This window comes from Neovison vison, chromosome 5 (assembly GCF_020171115.1).
Source record: "Neovison vison isolate M4711 chromosome 5, ASM_NN_V1, whole genome shotgun sequence".
In the NCBI taxonomy this organism is placed as follows: Eukaryota; Metazoa; Chordata; class Mammalia; order Carnivora; family Mustelidae; genus Neogale; species Neogale vison.
In genome coordinates, this window is record NC_058095.1 from 109,554,569 (window position 1) to 109,577,695 (window position 23,127).

General features: G+C 40.0%; 1 protein-coding gene across 4 annotated transcripts in view; it reads right to left on the reverse strand.

Moving 5' to 3' along the window:
• Nucleotides 1-23,127, reverse strand: part of LRCH1 (leucine rich repeats and calponin homology domain containing 1) — a 193,412-nt gene that overhangs the window by 46,773 nt on the left and 123,512 nt on the right. For all 4 annotated transcript variants that reach the window (XM_044249740.1, XM_044249739.1, XM_044249742.1 and 1 more), the window contains exons 4-11: nucleotides 16,754-16,859; nucleotides 12,398-12,534; nucleotides 11,527-11,654; nucleotides 9,963-10,026; nucleotides 7,012-7,117; nucleotides 5,059-5,186; nucleotides 2,529-2,596; nucleotides 401-487 (exon numbers count right to left, since the gene is read on the reverse strand). In XM_044249740.1, the coding sequence (XP_044105675.1) occupies nucleotides 401-487; nucleotides 2,529-2,596; nucleotides 5,059-5,186; nucleotides 7,012-7,117; nucleotides 9,963-10,026; nucleotides 11,527-11,654; nucleotides 12,398-12,534; nucleotides 16,754-16,859 (824 nt within the window). The remainder of the gene's footprint in view (nucleotides 1-400; nucleotides 488-2,528; nucleotides 2,597-5,058; nucleotides 5,187-7,011; nucleotides 7,118-9,962; nucleotides 10,027-11,526; nucleotides 11,655-12,397; nucleotides 12,535-16,753; nucleotides 16,860-23,127) is intronic.

Genomic DNA, 23,127 nt, shown 5'->3' on the forward strand with positions numbered 1-23,127 from the left:
TTCAGAAATATATTATTTAGTCAACATTTATTTAGCATCTCAGAAACCAACATAACAGTACCCGATAAACCAATTCTTTCTTTTTTGGAAAATCTCCCTGATATTTCTCTAAGTTGGGAGTTAAATTTTAAGCCATATCAAATATGCACTTTTATCGTATTTCTGTTTTCTAAGAATTATACCAAAAACTTCCATAAGAATTTCACGAAGGTGCCTAAATTTCATTAAGGAGTAGCAAAAGGAGGAAATGATCGCAATCACTCCAGAACTGTGACTCTTCTATTTACGGATCTTGTGAGAACTCCTCTTTTTTTGATGCTTAGACTAAGCTCAAACGGTGTGAGATAACGTACTCCATAAATTAGCACACATTATTTACACATGAAGCCTGGCCCCATACCTGTTGGGATCTTGCAGCAAATCTACTGCTTCTCTCAGTTGTTCAATCATTGCTATATTCATGTCCTGGTCTTTGGACGAATTTACTCTGCAGCATGAACCGAGAGGTAAGAACAAAAACACATTACTGGAATGTGGCTATTGTCCAGATTCTTAAGAACAAATGTATAAAAAGCCAACTCACATATAAAAATGATTTTGACCAGCTCAACACAATAATGAACACGCGTCAGTCCCCTGTGGAGTGGGTTGCCAGAAGGTAGCAGAGGTGGAGCTTCTGGGTGGGGGAAGCCCAGCTTTGCTACAATCCAGCAGGTCACACAAAGTCTCAACGTCATGGGCCTGCCTCTGCTCCTCTATAAAACCAAGGCAGTGGTCCCACTGGGTGGTTCTCACACTGAGCTTTCCCGCGTCCCGAGTGGGGGGTACCCACTGCGGCATATCTGCACCACTTCTGGGTCTTCCAGCTCCAGAGCAACCAGTGGGCCCAGTTTTGTTGCTTTCATACAATACAGTACTTCACTGGGGGATAGTTGTTCTCAGTGCGGGTGTTTTATGCAGCAAAATCATCTGTGGCACTTAAAAAGAAATGCCAAGCTGGATACTGGGGCTTGGGCTTTTTATTAAGCTCTATAGACAGCGTTGAGAACAACAGATGTAAGATTTTGAATGGGGTTTCCAAAGCTTTATGTACCGCTGGCCCTTGAAAGACACAGGTGTGAATTGCATGGGTCCACTTATATATGTTTGTTGTTTTTTGTTTTTTCAATAAATATTGCAACATTTTTTAGAGATTTGTAACAATTTGAAAAAATTCACAGATGAACTGCATAGCCTAAAAGTACTGAGAGAGGGAAAAATTAGTTATTATTCTAAGAATACAGTACCTAATACATATAAGAATATGTTAATCAACTGTTTATGTTATTGGCAAGTCTTCTGGTCACAGATTATTAGTAGTTTAGTTTCAGGGAGGATTGAAAATTAGATGCAGACTTTTGATTGCACCCAACCCCTGCATTTTTCAAGGGTCAGCTATAGTTTTAAAAAAAACCTCCTATAAAATCTCTTTCCCCATAATCCTATGATTCTGTAATCAAACTAGTCCTCCTTGACATTATAGCAATATATTCAAAGAATAGTTGATAATACTGGACAGTGATTTGAAAGGAACTTAGCAGTGTTTTTAAAAGTTAAGAGAAATTTGATGATGGTTACTGCTTTCTACTACAGAACATGAGCCAATGTGTTTCTGAGTGGAGAAACTTTTCAACAGTATAGTAAATCCTCACTACGGGGAAATCTCTCCCAAGGTATAAAGGAGGATCCAGGCCCACATGCCAGATCATGGAAAACAAAATCCTGGGAACCAAAAATCTACTTATGCCACATGGTTCAAGCTCAATTCCCCTGGCAATCATTCATCGTCTGATAGATGACTCATGCTCTCCCCTGTAAAGTTGTCAAAGTAAAATCCTCAGATGCAATAGAGTTGGAGGGATATCCATCTGACATGAGATTTCTTGGGTTCAATCCCACCCTCTGTGACCTTGAGCATCTCTCTGTGTCTGAGTTTTGTCCTATGTGAAATGGGGGATAATGGTAGAAGTTATAGGATTGTTGTAAAGACGACATGAGTTACTACCTGTGAAGTATTTAGGACAGTGCCTAGCACACAGTATTTAATAAATGCTAGCTATTACAACTGTTAGACATGGGACCAAGACATGAGAGGTATATGGTTTTCTCAGACTTTGAATCTGAAGACAGTTCAAGGGAGAGGGTGACGGGGACTATATAGTACTCTGGGTCCAGTGGTTGGTTTCCTCAGGCAAATGGAAGTAAGCTAGAATCTCTAACATAGGAAATTTATCTAATTTCCTGAATCACATTCAATCCACAGCCTCTAGTCAGATAAAACTCCCTTCCAAGGAAGAGGTCTAGCCTTCCACTGTGACAATAAGCATCCGACAGAGAAAAACTTGCAACTTATCGATATAACATTAGGTGAGATTATCAGCTTGCCCAAAGAAAAGGAGACCAAAATTCTATCATTTTACAGGGCTGCCTTCAGCTTGAACCATGAACTTTACAGGACGGTGGCTTATAACCAGGCCCTGGGGACTCACATTCCCTCAGACTGCCAGTGCGTGTCCTCTTCTATCCGTAGCAGTTCTTCACAGTCCTCAGCCCTATCCTGTGGACAGAACATACAGGTCTTCTCAGAGCCACTGGCTGTCAAGAGTCAACAGTCAAACCCTGCCTTTGTCCATGTCCACAGTAGCATTATTCTCAACAGCCAAAAGTGGGAAACAATCCAAGTGTCCATCTATAGACGAAAGGATAAGCAAAATGTGGTCTATACATACAATAGAATGTCACCCAGCCTTCAACAGGAAGGAAGTTCTGACACATGCCATAACAATGGTGAACCCGCAGGACAACCCGCTTAGTGAAGTCAGTCAGTCACCAGAAGTCAAAGACTGTAAGACTCCAGTTCTACGAGCTGCCTACAGGGGTCCCTCATAGAGACAGAAAGCAGAATGGTGGCTACCAGGGGTGAGGGGAGGAGGGAATGGGAAATTAAAGTTGAACGGGTACAATGTTTTTGTTTGACAAGATGAAGAGTTCTGGAGATGGACGGTGGTGATTGTTGCACAACAATGTGAATGTACTCACCACAGAACTGCACACGTCAGTATGGCAAGATGGTAAGTTTCATGTTACATGTATTTTAGCACAATTAAAAATAAAATTAAAAAAAAAAAAAAAAAAAAAACCTGACCCAGGACCATAGCACCTGTTAACTTAGAGTCAGAAATGGAAAGCTTAATTCTATTTCCTATTGCACTCTTACCACCTCCAGACATTCAGATGTCTCTGTTAGTTGGGCTCCTTGGTCACATGAGGAAGCACCTTCTACTTTTTTTGAGAGGAGGGGAGTGTGTGTGTACGTGTGCACATGTGTGTAATCTTGGGGAAAAAGAAAGTGCAAAATACTGAACAGAAAATGCCTCAAATTGTATCTAATAGTTTCATGTGTACCGCACCCAGACTTCACTGAAATGTCTCTCCCCCTGCCAACACACCATTATTATTCCAAATAAATGTGACAGGATTAGTTAGCACAATGTGTCTCTCTGCTAAGACTTCCATGTGCTTCTGTCCACTGTCAACTCTGACACAGAGCTCTGCTGCCTTAACTCAGACTACAGCCAGCAAGGAGCCACCCCTGATTGGTGGTACATTCCTTGGGCAAGGAAGAAACAACAGACAGACACAAGGACTGACACACTGCTAACTAACTCAGACCCAGCCCATTCTCAATTCTCATTGAGAAGAGTCTTCTTCTGAGGAAGTAGCTAGCACTGGATGCCAGCCTCTGGCTTAAAAAACACTCAGGCTTTTCTTTATTAAATATAGATATAGTACATAGTACAGTAAACACAGAAATTCCTGTGTCACTATCCAAATAACAGTGAGATTGTGGGTGAAAATATACTACCAGAAATGAGCAAAAGAACATGTTCTAATCTCTCTTTGTTGGGTTTCAACTACGGGAGCCATGCGTATTTCCTTCTAATTCTCAATGTCATAATAAAATAGCCAATATAATAAAATACCAATTTTTTTCAATATGCAAAATAGGACTAATGGATTTCTTTTGCTAAGTTACAGGGTTATACAGTTCATTCTCATTATTTGTGGGTTCCATTTTTATAAATTTACCTACTCACTAAAATTTATTTGTGAATGAATCAATAAATCAGGGATTCTGTAGAGCAGTGAAAACCTGGGGTCCGCAATGGGCATATGTTCCCAGATGAGGCAAAACAAAGCAATGCTCTGCCCTCTTACTGACCCAGCCCAGCAGGCATCCCAGCACCAATCTCAGGAAACAAGGACAAGCACCGAGAGACCTCACCCCTGCTTTACCACAGTAAGCCTGAGACCATCATCTCTCATGAGTCTCAGTGAAAATGAATTTTATTCAATTACCCTTGTGATTCCTGGGGGCCACAATCTGAGCCAGAAGGACTGGCAGAAACACACCAATCATGTCTCAAAGTGGAACCTTCACTACCAGTGTTAGTACAGGGCTAGTGTTCTTCTACTCTCCGTGTCACAACTGTGACAAAAGGTCACCGGAGAATGCAGTGATTTCATCCAAACTTTCAACACCTCAGTGCAAGGATGAGAGCTCAGGTGTAAGTATCCTCAGAGTGACCTTCCCAGAAAGAGAAGACATCTGTTTCTAGATTTTCAGTCTCTCCATTTTTTTCTCTATACTACAGACATACTCCCAAGAAAAGCATTCACCTAGAATACATGGAAAAGAACGTAAAATTGTCTATTTTAACTTTTAGTGATGGTAATGCTGACACGTCTGCTAACTTGTCATGCACTGAGAGGTGGAAAGCTAACTGATCACTGAATATAAAGGAAGTAAGACACATTTACAGACACACGAGACGTATCACAGGGACCAGCTCCTAACATCAGGAAATAGACACCCCACGCTTTGAGAAGATATTTTAGAAACCTGAGGAAACTGGCAGTAAGCTGATATTTAAGGTGATTGACTGGTAACCTTGAACTTAAATGCAAAGGCACCAAACAGAAGAAAATTTTTTAAAAATTAGCAGATTTTCAACTTGCCTTAATATAGGTTATAAATTCTGAATGGAGAACATCTTTTCCATCAGTAAATTGGTCTCTTTCTTCTCCTGAGTTGTCATTGTCACCCAAAAGGGAAGGCTCTGGTTGAAACTCCTGATGAAAGTCCCCTATTAGGAAAACGTAGAGAAAGACAAAAAGATGGTTTCATGAAGAGATGAGCAAAGCACAGATGACCCTCATATACCATCAGACTACTTTCAGACCCTGCTCTTGCTTCTTCTGGAGGTTTTATGAATGACCCAACTTGTCTCTTCCCTGAAGAGTGGGATGAAAAGATGAATGAAGGAAGAAAAAGAGAAAAAAAAAAATAGAAAGCTCCCCCCACCCCCATGGCAAACTGGAAAGTCTAAGCCTCTCTGTGGCTTCATTCCTTAAAGAAATGAAACCTCTTATAACTTTCTTAAGAAACAGAGGAAAGCAAGTTTGAAAGAGGCAAAAAAAAAAAAAAAAAAAAGAAGTTTGAAAGAGGCAAAAGGAACACCAAGCAGATCTCTTCTTCATGATCTGCAAACTGAAAAGAAGTGAGTAGGGCACCCTTTAAGGACTCCTACCCAGAATACCCACTTCTAGAGCAGGGAGGAAAAAACTCACTGGTGACAAATTACATATTTCTTTTATTTTAAAAATTTGCCTGCACTACCTTGTAGACCATGTCATGTTACATAGCTTATCCAAGTTAATAATATGGCAATTATGTTTTGCATAGAGTATACAGTAATTTTTTGGGGGGATAATGTATGGTTCCAATCAAAACCTCAGATACATGTAAGTGCTAAACTTAAAAACCTGAAGGTAGAAAGTGAAAGCAAACACTAGACATTGATTTGGTTCACACGGCTCTCCCATCACTAATGAGAGCATTTTCAAAGATTTAGGGAGAAAATCTGCATATTAATCTAGTTCTATACTGTTCATATATCATGAAGTCATCTCTGCCACAAATCATTAAACACTAAATTTTATTATTTTCTATTAAAGTCATTGAATAAACAGGAGCAGTAAAAAAAAAAAGAAATACTGCCCTAATATAATCAAATGAGGGCCCCTCACCAAGGTATGAAATATACTGCTAGGATTTTCAAGGTATATAGGTCATAAAGTACTTAGTGATCACATGGTGATTATTAGAGAACCACAGAATTTGACAGCTACTGAAGATCTTACGTATTAATTAACCTAATCACCTCATTTATAGGTAAGAGAACTAAGGTCATTTGTCTTGTCCAAAGTCAAGTGTATTCCTGGGCACACATCTCAACTACATTTCCCATCTTCATGTGTAAGAGATGTGGCCATGTATCCAGGCCTCCTTGTAAGTAATGGGCACTTCTAGGCTCAGTCCACTAAAAACCTCCTGTGAACAAGGTTCCGTGCTTGGCCAGCTTCTGCCTTAAAATAGGACTTGGAAACTTTGGAAATCTTGTGTTTCAGACGCTGGAGTCACAACTTGAAAGAAGTCTGGGCCTTTGAATCATTGCTTGGAGGGGAGTTGCCTTTCAATCATGAACTCCCATGTACACTTGATTTGTACTGTGTTAAGCCAATGAGATTCGGGATTTTATGTGCTACAACCACTGGTGTTTCCTAATATATCTATATGTCAATATATGCTTTCCAAGAATGGATTTAAAGACTGTTATAAAATCTTCACAATGATAACCACTCTATTTACTTACTTACTAGCTGTGTGATCACTGGCAAGTTAAAGTCTCTGAGCCTTGGTTCCCTCACCTATAAAATGGAGACAATTAGAATATCCATCTCAGAGTTCTGAACTTTAAATGAGGTCACCTTCACAGATTAGCACAGAGCCTGGTGCACAGGAAACGCTCAATAAACTTAAGCTAATACCATGGCCCTATTTGTGTCGATTATAAACAGAGTATTTGAAACTTAAAACAAACACTTTCTCCCCATCTTTCATTCTCACACCTTTAACAGGGCTAAGGCGATGGCATGAGTCCTCCTTGATGATCTGTTCTTCTTCCATGATATTTGACATTGGCACATTGAGGCTAACAGTGTCTTCATCAGAAGGCTAAAAAGAAACAATGCACTGCTTCATTCAAGGGACAAGCATTAACAGTGTAGATTAAGAGAATGCTATGTGATTAAAAAGAATACTGTTGATTCTCAAAAACATAATATTGAGTAAAAAAACGAGATACAAAGAACCATTCCACTTACATAAGTTCAAATCCCAGCAAAAACTAATCCGTGCTATTTGAGGACTCTGACCGCTCTTGGCTTGCATGGTGGATGCATGTGTGGGCTTTCTGGGGTGCTGGTAAAGCTCTGTTTCTTGCACTGGTGGCTGGCAATGTGGGTGTGTTCACTTTGACAAAATTCATTGAGCTAACACTCAAGTGTTTCTCTGTACATGTGTTTTGAGCCAAAAATTTGTCAGGTACCTGATGGCATTGCCAACCTAAGAGCAACTGTCAGAGCACTAAGAAGGACTATGTTATCCCTGATGGAACAAAGGAGTAACTGAATATACTATCACACTAGCCCGAGGACTGGTACTTTGCGACTGTACACCACCACCACTTTCCCAAAACTGCATTAAGGTTTCATGGTGCTAGCCACAAACAGCAGCAACAATTTATTCACAGGGCAACAGTAAACTCCAGTTGATTTCCCTGTGGGAGACTGAGGGATACACAGGCCTTTGGGCTGCATCGGATATATAAAAGTGCTGAATGACCATAAGGCTTAAAAGGACATGTGTTCTGTGCAATTTTCAGAATAAGGCTTTGACTTCGTAATCAAAGTGAGTTGTCCCAGGGGTGCTTGTTTCCCACACTCGCTGACGAAGTTTATTCAGATAATCTACGATTCTGTCATGAATGAAATCTGGAGCTTCCTTTATTTTCCTACATCTCCGTTTTCATGTTGCTATTTAGTGAGCTTTCCAAATCCCAGGGATCCTGAACCTCCACAGAACGCATTTCAGGGAATCGTGGGCTGCTCCTAATTCTTGAAGCTGTGGCTTTCAGAGTCCGGTGTTCATTTACTTTTGGACACATGCACAAACTGTTTGGAAACTGACACAAAACAAGTGTGCATTTCATCCACTCGACAGATATTCAGCCGCCAATTTTTTTGTTCATGTTTATCCTGACAAAAGTATGTTTTAAACTTCTTGGAGACAAACACTAAATCAATCAGACAAGGGCAACAGCCAAAGGATGTGCTTTCTGAACGCCACAGTGAAACAGAGGTGGGAAGCCAGAGAAACTGACCATAGATGCTAAGGGATTTGCCAAAGTGAAAATAGAAAGCTATATTGGATAATTCAGGGCCCTTTTCTTTCTGAAAAACAAATTGCTTGGAGGGGTTCTCAGGTAAGGAGGCTACAATGTGAAACCCAAAAAAAGGCCAAAGGGAAGATGCTGGCACTGACTCTGTTGAAGAGAACCCTTTTTATGGTCCTTCTTTCCACTCTCCTCCCATCTTAAAAGCGTAGCAAAATTCCAAAGATAATGCATCTAGTTAAAAGGGAGGGAATAAACCCTTGGCCTCCTTCTAGAATGATATTAGCATCCTACTTGTATTAAGTGAGAACAAAAGGATAATGAAGTTCTTTGTGTGATATTTTATTAACGAACTTAATTATCCTTAAAAAACAGATAAAGGATAAAGCAGAGTCTGTTTTACTTTCATAGAAAATAAGCTTAGGGTGAGTAATTTCTGAAACAATGGGACATTTCAGGGGACTTATGAGTTTTAATAAAACTAAGGGGGCTGAATTAAATACAACTTATAAAGCAATGTGTTGAGTAATTTCTCCCCCAGGGAGTCCCAGTAAACTATTCATGTGGCTTCATGAGAGCTATTTTCTTTTATTGAAATTGGCCTTCTTTTTCTGCCTATAAGCTCCTTTTGAAATGTTCTGTTAGAAGTTTTTTCTTAAATTTACCTTAAAATCTTTAGGGTATCTTAACTTTAATACACTGCTTTATAAAGCATTTCCTAGGAGATAAATGCAAATATCTTAGCTACATATTAACCCTCGAAGACCTGAAGAGAAGAGAGAAAAGGCATTTTTCTTGGGAGTCACACACAGTACAAATGTGAACTCCTTAAATGGGGTAACTGACTTATTAATTACATCTTCAAAGTAGTATAATGTTTCAAAACTTAATAACCACAAAACTCAAGAAATTTCCTCAGAAGGGAAGCCATAATACATCCATCCCCTGCCCCAGCCATTCCTTCTAGCTACCCTGCTCAAGAAACTCCATTTGATGGTGTATTAGTGAAAGGTTTGGGGGAATCTAATTATAAGCGAGATAAAGGAGCTATTTATAACCACTTCAGGAAGCTCTAGTGTGGGAGGCCTCTGAGCTTACAAGTAACCCAACTTTTATCCAGTTGTCTGAAAAGAGCACAATCAAAAAGTTTAAGGAAAACAAATATTGCTGTAAAAATTATGGCTACTCAAAATGGCATTTCCTGTGGGTAAATTGCTAAAATACAATGCACATTTGACTCCTTAACATTTACGCATGCAAATAATTTTTTTCCTAATTTATTCTGTCACTTAAAAACAAATGCTTTTATAAAAATGCCTCCTGGGTACTTGAGTACCACTCTTCATCATTTCATAATATGTGTGAAATATTCAAGAACATTCTAGGTAATGTAAGGAGTGTAATGGGAGGGGGAGGGGATAGGGACATTTACAAAATATTAAATATTCAGCAAAAGCTAAAAACAGCTCCTATTTATATAACGTTTAGAGGGATTTCAAATTGCCTTCACGAACATAATCACACATTTTCACACAGATGCATTAATGCCCTTTACCGCAGAGGGGTTTAGGAACAGGCGGATAGATCTATCTCAGAAAGGAAAAAAAAGCTAATCACAAACTTTACCTCTGTGGCAGATAAACGCTTATCTCCATTATCACTTCCAACACCCGAATCTGAATCCTTCTTGCTGGGATAGATGTCATCAGTATGGAATTCATTTAGAAAAAAATTGAAATCACAAAGTTCACAACAAGATACATTAATTTATATTCAAATAATGACTTTTGCTATACAAATTTTATTATTACCATAAGACAACAAATCAGCCCCATGTATTAAAGGAGGGCCTAATAATCAGATAGTCTTTCTACACAGAGGACAAGATAAATTCTTTGTGTTTAGGGTTACTCTAACCAAGTAGTCTGTACTTGAAACGGTTAAAAATTTTCTTATCTTATGAATTATACTGTCTAAAAAAGCAAAAACTGCCTAATTGCTTTTATCTTTTATAAGAGGTGTTTGCCTCTTATGTGGTTACTCTCAATAATTCTGTAAGCTTTTATCCAGTGACTAAACAAATTTGATGTCTATAAAACTAAAATAATGAATACATATTTTAAGTATTATATAAAGGTATCATTAGAATAGGCTGAGATTCTAAGTCACCATGTTTTTGTTTTTTAAAGATTTTATTTATTTATTTGACAGACAGAGATCACAAGTAGGCAGAGAAGCAGGCAAAGAGAAGAGGAAGCAGGCTCCCTGATCCCAGGACTTTGGGATCATAACCTGAGCTGAAGGCAGAGGCTTTAACCCACTGAATCACCCAGTCACCATGTTTTTCAGTAGAGAGTTAAGCAAAGGTCTCTGCAATAAAGACCTCTCAAAACAATGTGTTTCTATACACGTGTCCAGTGTGGGAATTTTAATCTTTGAAAATTCAAGGCCCAAATTATGCCACAAAAGGCCAAGGGCATGTGAAAGGATTCTAACCCTTCCGTTCCAAAAAGGAAATGGCAAAAACTATGCACACTGCATTTCTAAAAGACAACTACAAAACAAAACCTGCAGTTTTTCTTAACAATGTTCTGGAGGCAGATGAAAAATTAATAATTAAAAAGACATGCCTGAGCTTGATACGGTAGTTTTACCTGGTAAGTCAAAAATATCTGTATTTATAGTATAGATTACATTTATAAGGAGATATATGAGTGCATATAACATACATGTGTATACATACATATATACACATGCACACACAGTATTCAGGAAAGACGATTATTTTTTTTTTTCCAATTTATTTATTTTCAGAAAAACAGTATTCATTATTTTTTCACCACACCCAGTGCTCCATGCAAGCTGTGCCCTCTATAATACCCACCACCTGGTACCCCAACCTCCCACCCCCCCGCCACTTCAAACCCCTCAGACTGTTTTTCAGAGTCCATAGTCTCTCATGGTAGGAAAGACGATTATTGATTAGAATAGGGAAAACAAGATTAGCAAGATGTCGAAAGGTTTTTAACAGTACCAATTTCCTCTCTCTTATTCCAAACTGTTAAAACACTTGAGTTACAAATCTGCATTGGTTAAGGGACGCAAAGGAATTTTTGGAGTTACCAACCTGGCATGCCTTGGCCTAAGCAAATTCTAAACGGGGGCTTTGAGTGACTACAGTCACACTCACCTGTCTTCCACATGCTGGTGTAAATGTGGCCTCTCCATCGTGTGGAGATAAAGGGAGTCGGTTGTCTTAATCTGACATGCTTGTATACTCAGATACTTGAATATGTGCACTTTGCCCTTTGTGCAAATCTACGGAGAAATTAATAATACATATTTGTTTTCCAATGGCAAAACAAAATGTAAACACTAGACCTGTGACTCTGTATATTTTCATTTTTGTGTTTTCATTTTAAGTAACACTTCAACAATACACACCAAATTTGAGAATTTAAATCTCCAAAATTTACATTTTAATCTCCAAAATATATAAGAATTTAGGCAATTATGTCTTTTAGATTCTACTTGGAATAGAAAGTCATCCTAACAGAAATGTGTCAAAGTCTAAACAGTGTAAAAAAGTAGAGAAGCCGAATCCCTGACAGTGTAACATTCCAATTCTGGAAGCATACGATTTGTTTGCACACAGTTTAACAGCTGAACTTGGAACTTCTCTCTAAATAAGTGATAGTGTGTGAAATGTTTAAACCCCATTTCTCAGCTCACGTGAAAGTGAGGAATATATTACTCCACTGATAAGCCATACACCCCATGAAGGAGTTTCCAATGCGTGTCCAAATGCTAAGCCACTCAAACTCTTAATTCTAGGATTGCAGTGATCAGAACAGGAAGTCAAAGGCTGGTAAACAGACTCAACGTAGCAGAAGACACCTCCCTGTGGTCGGATTCACCCAAAGTTTCATCTTTCAGAGGTTGTGATCATGTCCAAACCAATATTAATTCAGCAGAATATCCAAGGCCCAGCTCTGCTGGGAGTTGCCCACGCGCTCCTGAGAGTACACCCCTCTGGGGGGGCAGCTCTGCCCATCCCTCACCTGCGCTGGAGGAGACTGCAAAGGGTTGTTCTCAAGCAGTAACACTTGCAGCTGTTTCATCTCTCTAAAACAAATGGGAATCACGAGCACTTTATTGCAGGAAAAGTCAAACTTTACCAAGGGAAGATCTACTAGTTCTAAAGAACAGGGAAAAGAAAAAAGAGAAAAAAAAAAAAAAAGAAAAAGAACAAATTCAGAAAGCAACAAGATTATGTGGCTAAACATTCAAAAACTCATTCTCTGCTTACCAGGAAAAACATCAGTTAGCATGATCAAAGCAAGTTATGTGCTAGGAATATGTGGTATGCATATAAAATATTTTACTAAAGGGGAGGGGGAAATCTTTCATCGGGAGGGCAATAATTTTAAATTGTTGTGAGTTCTGACAAGAGCTAGAAACACTCTTGACATTTACAATATCTATTGTTAAGAAAGGCCTTTCTTCCAGCAAAACAATCACATAAGCCATACCACATAGGACATGTTTATGTTTTAACTTCAATTGTGAGCTGATGAACAATGAGCTAATCATAAAATATTCTTATCTAGTCAACGTATCTGGTTACAAGAAATATGTTCATGGTTTTTAAAATTTCACGTTAAGAACTAAATGCTATCTAATTCGGAATGTTGCCGTGGACCCTGTAATCCTGATTTGATGAGGCTCAATTCTACTGCTTTTTCACTGTCTTCTGCAACTCCACAAACAAGACAGAACATTATATTTAGCTTAAAGTCCCCACCCAATGGCATAGTAAACACTCAGTAATTTCAAGCATTCCAACCGACATTGGCAGCTGCAAGGAACAAAGTCAAATATGTTCCATGGAGCAAAGGGGCTGAGCAACAACCAGACATGTAGGGTGACACAGGGCAAAGCGCTAAGATCTGTGCGTCAGACACTTGGGCGGGATCATGTCAGAAGGGTCCACAGCGTGTTTATTACAGGATGATGTGGGAAAGGGTGAAATACAGGGCTTTCAAAGACACAAGGAGCTCCGAAGCGGAGGACAGGCAGGCATGATATAAAGGGACCCACAGTGAGAATTCCCACAATTTCTCCCCTCCCCCTCGTATGCCTGAGGGTTGTCAGTGGACTCGCTGTGCTACTTCAGGTTCCACAAACAAAGATGCTCTTAGCAACCGGTATCTCTTCTCCTGTTCACCTGGCTCTGGGCCTCTGGGTGTGTAAGGGACTTTCCTTGTTTCATGCCTTAGTGAATTAATTCGTATTTAAAAAATGGAGTCCAGCGGACTCAAGTGCTGGAAGAGAGGTCAAAGAGCATCCAATTTGGCAGGTCCCAAGCTCAGCTCTGTGTCAACTGCCCTGAGTAGTTCACTGCCCAAACCCAGTCCCCACCCTCCGCCCCCAAGAGCAGGGCAGATGACATGTCCCGCTCCCTGCTCCTCTCGGACGCTGCCCTGATGAAGGCTCTGTGAGCGGTGGCAGGTGAAGGAGAGAGGGAGGAAGGGAACCTGGACGACAGCACGGAATCAAGAAAATCAAAGGAAAAGGGAAAGTAAGATCCCTCTCACTTCGTAGTTTACTTCTAAAACAGGACTAAGGCTTAGAGGGATTTATATAGGAGGGGAAGATCTCCTTGCAGTAACCCTTAGTGATATTAATCCATCTCCGAGACTGTTAATTTTATTCACTAAACTTAGGTTGGCAAATTCGTGGTATGGCCGTCCATACCAAAATTTAACTGGACTCCAGATCTTTAGCAAGTCTTTGCTGCTAAAAATGAAGACCTTCATGCAAGACTGAGGGTTAGTTCCTGGCAGTCGTACCAAGAAGGGGAGGAGAGGCAACTTAAATAAGGTAAATAAACTAAGAATGGTTTTTATAATGACTATTCCCGTTAATTGCAGTTTGGAACACAATTACCATCTTCGTTTGGGAAAACGAGAGCCTGGCAGTTTCACAACAAGAAAATGGGGTGAGGGTGGGGGGGATGGTGATGGGAACTCCAGCCCAGGAATGGTGAAACGAAACAGGGCAGGAAAAGGGAGAAGAAAAAGAAAATCCAAGGGATCTTCTGTTGCAAAGAAGGTCAATGACTAGCCCCTTTAATCTTAACTCTGTCCATTCTGGTCCTAGAAAAAACAAAATATGGTCTCCTCATTGCAGTATTTATAGTAAAACCACCACAAAATTGATATGGGTAATTAGGCCACAGACTTGTTCTCCCTTCTCAGATTGAAAGCATATGGGGAGGGGTACTCACAGAGGAAAAACAAGTAAATATGGAAAGTCTTTAAATTCACTGCCTGAAAGCACTATCAATACTCTTTTGTTAATAGAGTTCTCTAGAGTGAAGCAAAAAAGAAACTTGATATTCAGGAAGTTATTTTTTTAAAAAAGAGAGATTTTTCTAGTAAACTGAAGTTTTAGTTTTGAATATATTTTTAAAATATTAAACCTGGGAAAACACAATTATAAAAAGGATAGAAATGGTGTAATGATCTTTTCAAGAGAAAGGAATGCTCTTAAGGTAAGAGGGTAGGGATTGCTCAGAGAAAAGAAAAACCTCGGTTTGCAGACACACCGTTGACACGTTTCTAAATATTAGAGGCATCAGTGAAATGACTCTACTACATTTTTCCTTTGAAAATGAGAGTTTGATGATCTGTAATGATTTTTCAATGATTAGCATGAGGGCTACAATTAGAGGCTAGTTTTTTTTAATGTCACAACAGGTTTAAATGCTTACACATGTGTAGTTAGTAAGAGTGTTTCCCTTTGTACTTGCTCAAACCAAGAAAAACCATTTCCATACAAAATGGGCTAGCCAATGACAGAATGAAAAAAATCAATGTTTTCATACCAAATTATCTCAAGTAATAAATTAACACATCCTTGTGCCAAGAGAGTTTCTAATTCTACTTCTTTAAAAGGCAGGTCAGTGCAGGAAAGGCGAAGGATGGCAGGTAGCCACTCAAACCCCCCATCTATAAAGCACACTGCATTTTATAAAGTTCTTTCCTTTCCATGAGCTTCATCTGCTTGCCTTCAGGCCAAAGATCGAGATGCAGGAAGAGAATAATAAAAGTCAGGCAGTTCTTGACTAGCTGCCGTTGTATCACATTAACCAAATGCTTTCGTTCTTGTTTCCAAATATGTGCTTTTGCTCTGAGGTATAATTTTAAATATATATTTGAAACCCGGTATGCCTGGTGGCCCTAAATGAAACTGAAGGAAATCAATGCGATCTTTGGAAATGAGAAAACGTGTTTGGGAAAGCATTCAATATTTTACAGCTCATCAACTCATTCTGATGCAAGTCTGAACAAGAATCCCCAAAATAGGCAATTCAGATCCACCACCATCTACAAAGCTGCTAGTCAAGGTTCTGAAGGGTGCACACTTTCTGAAGAAATGCATCTTTTTCTCTGAACTCAGAGATGAAGTATCGGAGCAATGTACTGTAGAAGCCCACAGATGCAGGGAAGGGTCTGCCTGAGGTTGGCTCCTGAGCAGGGAGGTCCTGAGGGGGCAACCAGTCTCACTGCTGAGGTTCTGGAGGATCCTTCCTTCTGGCCTTTGGATGACTCACCAAAACTACCAGTGACATTCGTCCAAGGACCACTCAGCAGGGCTAGTTACCCTCACCATAGGGGGTGGCTCCCAACCAGGGTGACCAGATGTCCAAAGCCAGAACAGATATCTACAAGACCAAGCACATCACCTACAATGTTAGCTCAATGTTCCAGAACATCACACATCCATACCAAAACAATTCATGCCGCCTTGGGTTATGAGCTGAATCGTGTGTCCCCAGTTTTCCTATGTTGTTGGAGTCCTAACTCCCAGGACCTCAGAATGTGACTGTGTCTGGAGATAAGGCCTTCAAAGGAGTCATCAGGTTAAAAGGAGTAATTTGTGTGGGCCCTAACCCAATATGATTGTTATAAGAAGATAGGGTTAGGACAAAGACACAGAAGGAGAATGCTGTGAGGACAGAGGGAGAAGCAAGCCATCTGTAAGCCGAGGACAGAAGCCTTAGAAGACACCTTGGTCTTAGATTCCTGCCTCCAGAATTGTGAGAAAATAAATTTCTGATGTTCAAGCCACTCAATCTGTAATACTTTGTTACGTGAGCCCGAGCAAACCAACATGCACACACAGCCTTAAACAGAAGAATGATCGCATTGCTGTACTCCTTGAGGAAAATTAAAAGTTGAATATTAACTTTTCTGTTAACTGCATGTGAAATTCACATATTCATATTCATACAATTAATAATTAATATCATTAGGCATACACAAACATGACTAGACAAACTACCTTCTTCACATAAGTGAACAAAAAGCAATCAAAAAAGAATAAGCTTCTCCTGGTTTATTGCTTTTTACCTTGTGGTAAAACTTTAAGGTAATTTCTTCTGACATTCAGTTCCCGTAGAGATTTCAACTGACCTATCTGCTGGGGCAAGGCCGTGATCTCGTTGCAGCTGACATCCTGCACCAAAAGCAAAGGCAGAAATGATAAACACCCTTTTCCAGGAAATCAAACATTTTATGTGAAAGCTTCTTAAGGAATTAACATATGAGGACAACTATTCAAGGACCTTTTTATCTTGGTCAGTACATCCCTGGCAAAGTAAGACTTAGCACAGAACAGAAAAAGAAAGTGTACCATTTTGAACATCCTCTGAGGAGAAAAAAAGAGGAGAAAGGAAGGATGTGTGGAGTATTTGGGCTATTCTGAGGGCCTTGTGTCTGCTGTGCTCATGGGGTTCAACCTCATAATTCTCATGACAGACCCATGAGGCAGCATTCACAGCTTAACATTTACAGTCAGAAAAACGAGGCTCATGGAGGTTATGTCAGCTGTCCAAGGCAGTCAACACTTAGAACGAGTGCCCGCCTACTGTTAAGCCACCATCCCACAGTGCCTTGAAATAGAAGGTTACATATCCTACTTACCAAACACATTTTACAGTGAGAAACTATGACTATTAATGCATCTTTTGGATGCACTATTTAGGTAAAATGGAGTTCTTACTGGAAGGCTGGGAACCTGATGGACCTAAAAACCTTTAAGTACATTTTACAATCAAGACTGTGGGGCATGTGGATGTCATCTTTTTTTATACTGAAACACTAATATCCCATTGATCGTTGATTGGAACCACCTCTCGATACAGGCAAAATGAAAGTTACGACACTTACAATCTGCTTATTCTATCCCTCCATCCCACTCTTCCTCCTCTGGAAGCTCTGCTCTGTTCTTCCCTACCTCATCCCAGCTACTCTCCAGTCCAGAGCCACACTCCCTCTCCTGGGACACTATAATGGTCTCTTTGATAGGTTCCTTACATTGGTCTGCTGCCCAGACCCATCTTTCCCAGAGCTACCAGAGTGTGCATTTCACTATGTCATTTACCAGCTCAGACATTTGCAACAGCTCCTGTGAAACCCACCAAACTCTGCGGCAGGGCCCAGCAGCCACGGTTCAGGTCTGCTTCTCCAGCACCATCCGTCTGAAAGCCTTCCCTTGCATCCTCAAGCCATGGTCTTACCAATTGCTGTCACCAGCGCATGCCCTGATATTTCACAGTCTCAAACCTGGTCAGGCTCTTCCCTGTCTGGTATGCCATTTCCTAATATTGTCCTTTTGTCCCACCTATATCTTCCAAGATTAATTCAAGGATCACTCCTCTCTGAGACCTCTTACCACCCCTCCACCCCCGCCAAACTAACACCCAGGCAGAAAGACCACTATTTCCTCTGTGGCCCTATGCATAATCTATCACTGTATTCATATGCTCACACATTTGCATTCTCTTATGAACCTGTGAGATCCTAGAGGGAAGATACTGGGTCTTATTCACTCCATCTTCCTTCCTGGTGCCAAGCAGAATGCCAGGTATGAAGTAATGGATCAATAAATATTGGATGAAATTTCTAAAGTCCATTTCTGTTGACACTCTCACTCTGCCTCACGGCTGGAACCCTGGGGTGCTCCAACATAAGACACTGATCCCTTGCAGGTCCTGCTTGAAAGGGAAGAATCACAGATATACTTGGGCTAGGTTTGATCCCATTGAGACTGAGTCTTTAAATTCCCCCACATCACTTCTGAACCTACCACCCCCCCCTTCACAAGGCAGCAAAGCAGTTTCACATTCACTCAGAGGAGAACTCACCATTGACCCAATCCCAGCAACCGGCTCCATGTAAGAGCAGGACTGTGCAGGACAAAGGGGACTGCTGGCCTCTTATCCCTTCTCATCTGAAAATCTTCAGGTGACCTGCCAATCTGGAAGGTCACAAAGCTGCCAACTGAGTATCACTTGCCGAAGAGGACTAAAACCACTCTGACTACCGGGAAGGAAGAAGCCCTCCACAGAGACTGAGTCTACTACACAGCTCCATCAGCCGCGGTGCTGCTCCGAGCTCCACGTCTGACCCAGGCAAGGCAGCGTGTGACAGGCTCACAGCGTTGGGTGTGCAAGGGCATCACCCCCAGGCTGGCTGTGGATGCAGCCCTCCTGGCCCAGAAAAGCACATGGAATTCCATGAAAAACATCCCTAGTGTTTAAAAACAAAAACCCACAAGTACATCTGCAGAGAAATGAGAGTCGGAGGAAGGAATTACAGAATTAAAATGTCCAGAGATGTGTTCTGTCACTGAGCCTCTCACGGAGTCAGTAAATAATTCTGTGTTTCTGCATATACTTCCATACACCAGAAGGAGAAAGTGAAATGCTACCTTTTCCCGACAATGATGGCATCTGATCAGTCACAGATACCCACAACCAAATCTTTTCAAAAGAAACCTTTATCTTTCTGTCAGCCAAGTCACAGATAAGCAAGAAGTGCCATTCTATTCTCTTTGAGAAGAGCCCTCACATAAAGGGTACACAGGTAAGTGCTAGCAATGTATGACAGTGAATCATTCTATGGACTTGCAGGCAGGCCCAGTCACACTGGTGATGGCTGGCGGGAGGGAGGGGTCGTGAGGGAAGAAACAGTGGGAATTTTCCATCTCTCTAGAGAAGTTATGTTACTGACATCTATAGTAAGTTTTTAGAAGTCTGTGAGGGAGCACATGAGAAAGACCCTTTTTGCAGTTTATGGTAATCAAATTTTTTTATACGAAACTGACAATTTTCAGAACTTTCAAGAACAGAATTTTTTTTTTAAAGATTTTATTTATTTATTTGACAGAGAGACACAGGGAGAGAGGGAACACAAGCAGGGGGAATGGAAGAGGGAGAAGCAAGCTTCCTACCAAGCAGGGAGCCCCATGCAGGGCTCGATCCCAGGACCCTGGCTGGGCTCATGACCTAAGCCAAAGGCAGATACTTAATGAGCCACCCAGGCACCCCAAAAGGACAGAATTCCTTAAAACATCATTCTTTTATTATTTATTTTGAAGGGGGAGGGGCAGCGGTAGAATCCCAAGCAGACTCCCTGTTGAACACGGAGCCTGACACGGGGCTCGATCCCAAGACCTGGAGACCACAACCTGAGCCTAAATCAAGATTCAGATACTCAACCAATGAGCCGTGCAGGTGCTCCCCAAAAATCGCTCTTTAAAAAACAAGGAGGGTAGAGGGAAACAGAGATAACAGATATATTTAGGCAATTTACGGCCTAAAGTCTCATTCAGTCTTATCCTATTTTGGGGGGGTACTATATTCACCTTGCATTTTGTTGGTTACCCTCTGGTTATCCAGAAAGGGTATGCCTGTTTCCCTAAATATAAGGTAGGTGTTTTTTTTTTTCTAACATGTATTTCTAACATAATGGCTTTATCAAGGAAAACCAACCTCCTTCACTATATTTAAATGCTTACTTACTAGTAAAAAAAAAGCCGTTACCCAATTCACACTTAAAAACAAAAAACATAATGATAAAGAGATTTTCCTTCTGACCTACAGGATAGCACATCTGTAGACAATTAGAAACATAAAGTCCAATTTTCCATTTACATTTAGAAGGGTGTATAGTGAGGGTCAAATTATTTTAATAGTACTCTGCTGTCAGTAATTTCCTGTCCTGCCAAAATAATGAGGGGGGAAATGCCCAGGCAGATTTAGCATGAAAGCAAGGTAAAGACTTTTCAACTATTGTATAAACAATATTGTAGAAACTATGCAAAACTCTACTGCCCCCCAGTTACTGAAACTGCTAAATTTTAAAGAGCTATGAATTTCATCACAAAAATAAAAAAATCCATGTCTTAATTAGCTGGGGAATGAGGAGTAGGAAAGAGAGGATAATAGTCTAAATGTTCTGGGTAAGATGTTTCAGTTCAGAACATGAAAAAATAATATTCTTAGAATGGTCTGGTTCTCTAGAACATGTCTGTCCACATTTAGCCTAAGGTATGTTTTTTAAAATGTGGAGTTCATTTTAAAAAGATAACATTTAGGAAAGTAAATTTAATAAATAAAAAACACCAATGCCTCATACTTTAGTGAGAATTTGCCAAGCTATGAATTCCAGATTCAGTGGCTTCTTAGAAGAGCCAAATGAATCCCTTCTGAATTTTCTATTAGCCCCTAAGCTATAACTCAGAAAATACTTATTACAAGCTTCAGCGAATCAGATTATCATATATTTACCATTACAATATTGCAAATGTATAGGCAAGCCAAAAAGAAATCATAAGGATGTCATAAATATTGACTAATTCTATTCTTTTTTATACAGAAATGAATCTAATTATTAAATGTTAACATAAATACTCACACTTCAGTTTTTATGGACCAGCCAGTCTAATTTAGTCATTGAGATAAAAAAACAAAATGGAGAATTTTAAGTATGACTTAAATATACTTTTCCTCACTGGTTTAATCAACATGTTTTTGGGTAACCGAAGGAAAAACTTCAGAGTCATTTCATGCCAGCCCTTCCAGGCAATAAAGGAAATATCTAGAAGTCTTTAATGCACATTGGAAACTAATATATTTTTGTTACTAAGTGCTAGTTGTCAATTTACCCTTCAGGATGCAAAAATGACAAGGATTTAAAACATCAGATTAATTTGGATTATTAAACTAGGTAATGTTCACTTTCAGAAAATAACACTAAAAATTTAAAAAAAAAAAGAAAAAAAAAGTGTTTTTTTAAGAAGTAACCTCTAATGAAAACCAACACAACTGCTGCATACTGGGTCAAGATGGTCTTGGTTAGAAAAGATATCCAGTGAGACTGGGCCACCCTGTGGGAAAGCACGTGGTATTCTCATGAGCTACCTTGCTCTGACTCTCCAGCTTTCAAAAACCTAGCATGGTTATAAAACTGCTGAAGTCGTATTTTTGTAATCAATATAACTCTTTATTTAACTGAAGGAAATGCAAACATTCTGACAGGAAATTCAAGCTATTAGCTCCCATCATGGGATCATGTTGTTTTTTTGGGGGGGGGGGGAATGTCTGTTGTATGATTCACTGTGTAACTTAAGGTAAATGTCTTAACCTCTCTGTGCCTATGTAAAAAGAAGTGGCAAAGATTTTAAAAATCCAAATTTCCTTGCAATACTAGGAAAATACATTTATCACAACAGAAATAATGAAGAGTTTTTGAAAGATAGATACTTAACTCCCTTAGGAATAATGTCAATTTAGATTTCTTAGCAATCAGAAACCTCAATGCTTGTAGCCAGAACTTTTTTTTTTTAAAGAAAAATCAATATGTTCATTTAAACTCAAGACTTTCTCAAGGAACCACTGGTATGATAAATTACCACCTCTCAATGCTTACTGGAAGCCTCCTTCCATATAAAACTCTATTTCACACCCTTTCATATACCCACAAACATCTGTCCCACCCCATTGCTCTATAACAGAATGGATCTTACACAAGCCAGGGATTTCTAACTGTCCCACAGAAACTAGAGACATTAGGAGGCATCTCCAGAGACTGCAAGTGGAAAAATGATTATGGCAGACACAGGAATTTATGTCTCCCCTACACCTAGTTCAGAGGCTGGAATGCTATGGATGGAAATGAAGAAGGGATTTTCCTCAGAAGCAGGCCAGTACACCCTGTGTCTATAATCAATCCTTGAATTCAAACCCCCCACACAAATAAACATTTCATGAAAAGAGAATAAAAATGAGATGTCTCATCACAGTAAATGCACCTTTCTATCAGTTATTACTTGTGTCAGACCCTGTTAGCTTTTCAGTGGTCAGAGTAGGTTTCTGGATCATGGATACTATGTTCACTTATATGGAGGTAAAAGCCGGAAGCCATAATTTTCACTGCCTGAGTTGGGTAAAGACAAATGGAAAGAAACCACATGACGGCTAGAGCATCTCTGGACCCCAGGATGTCAGCTTGCACAGAGAACCATGAGGAAACTCACCTTCACTGTGCTCTAACTCAGTGTGCTTGTCTTCACAGCTGTCTGGAAATTATAACATAGGCCATTCACCCAGCATCTCTTACCAAATATTCAACATGCCTTTTCCTTCAGGCATGGTTTGACAGTAAAGGAACCATGTCTCCAAATGTTAATGTGGTTTTGACGAGTAAAGCAAGGTTTAATCAATACCAGAATGTTCTACTGACCTTCCCGACTGCCTTTAGTTCCTCCACGAGGAAACTTCCACAGAGACACTGCCCCTATTTTTGTAACATTCATTCTCTGATTCACTTTTGGCTGTTTGTGCTCTGCCCCAACTTTAATGGGAAAACCACTGCAAGGTGAACCAGGAACTCGACAAAGAAAACATGAGACATGTCGTCTAGAAGAAGATCTAGCAAGC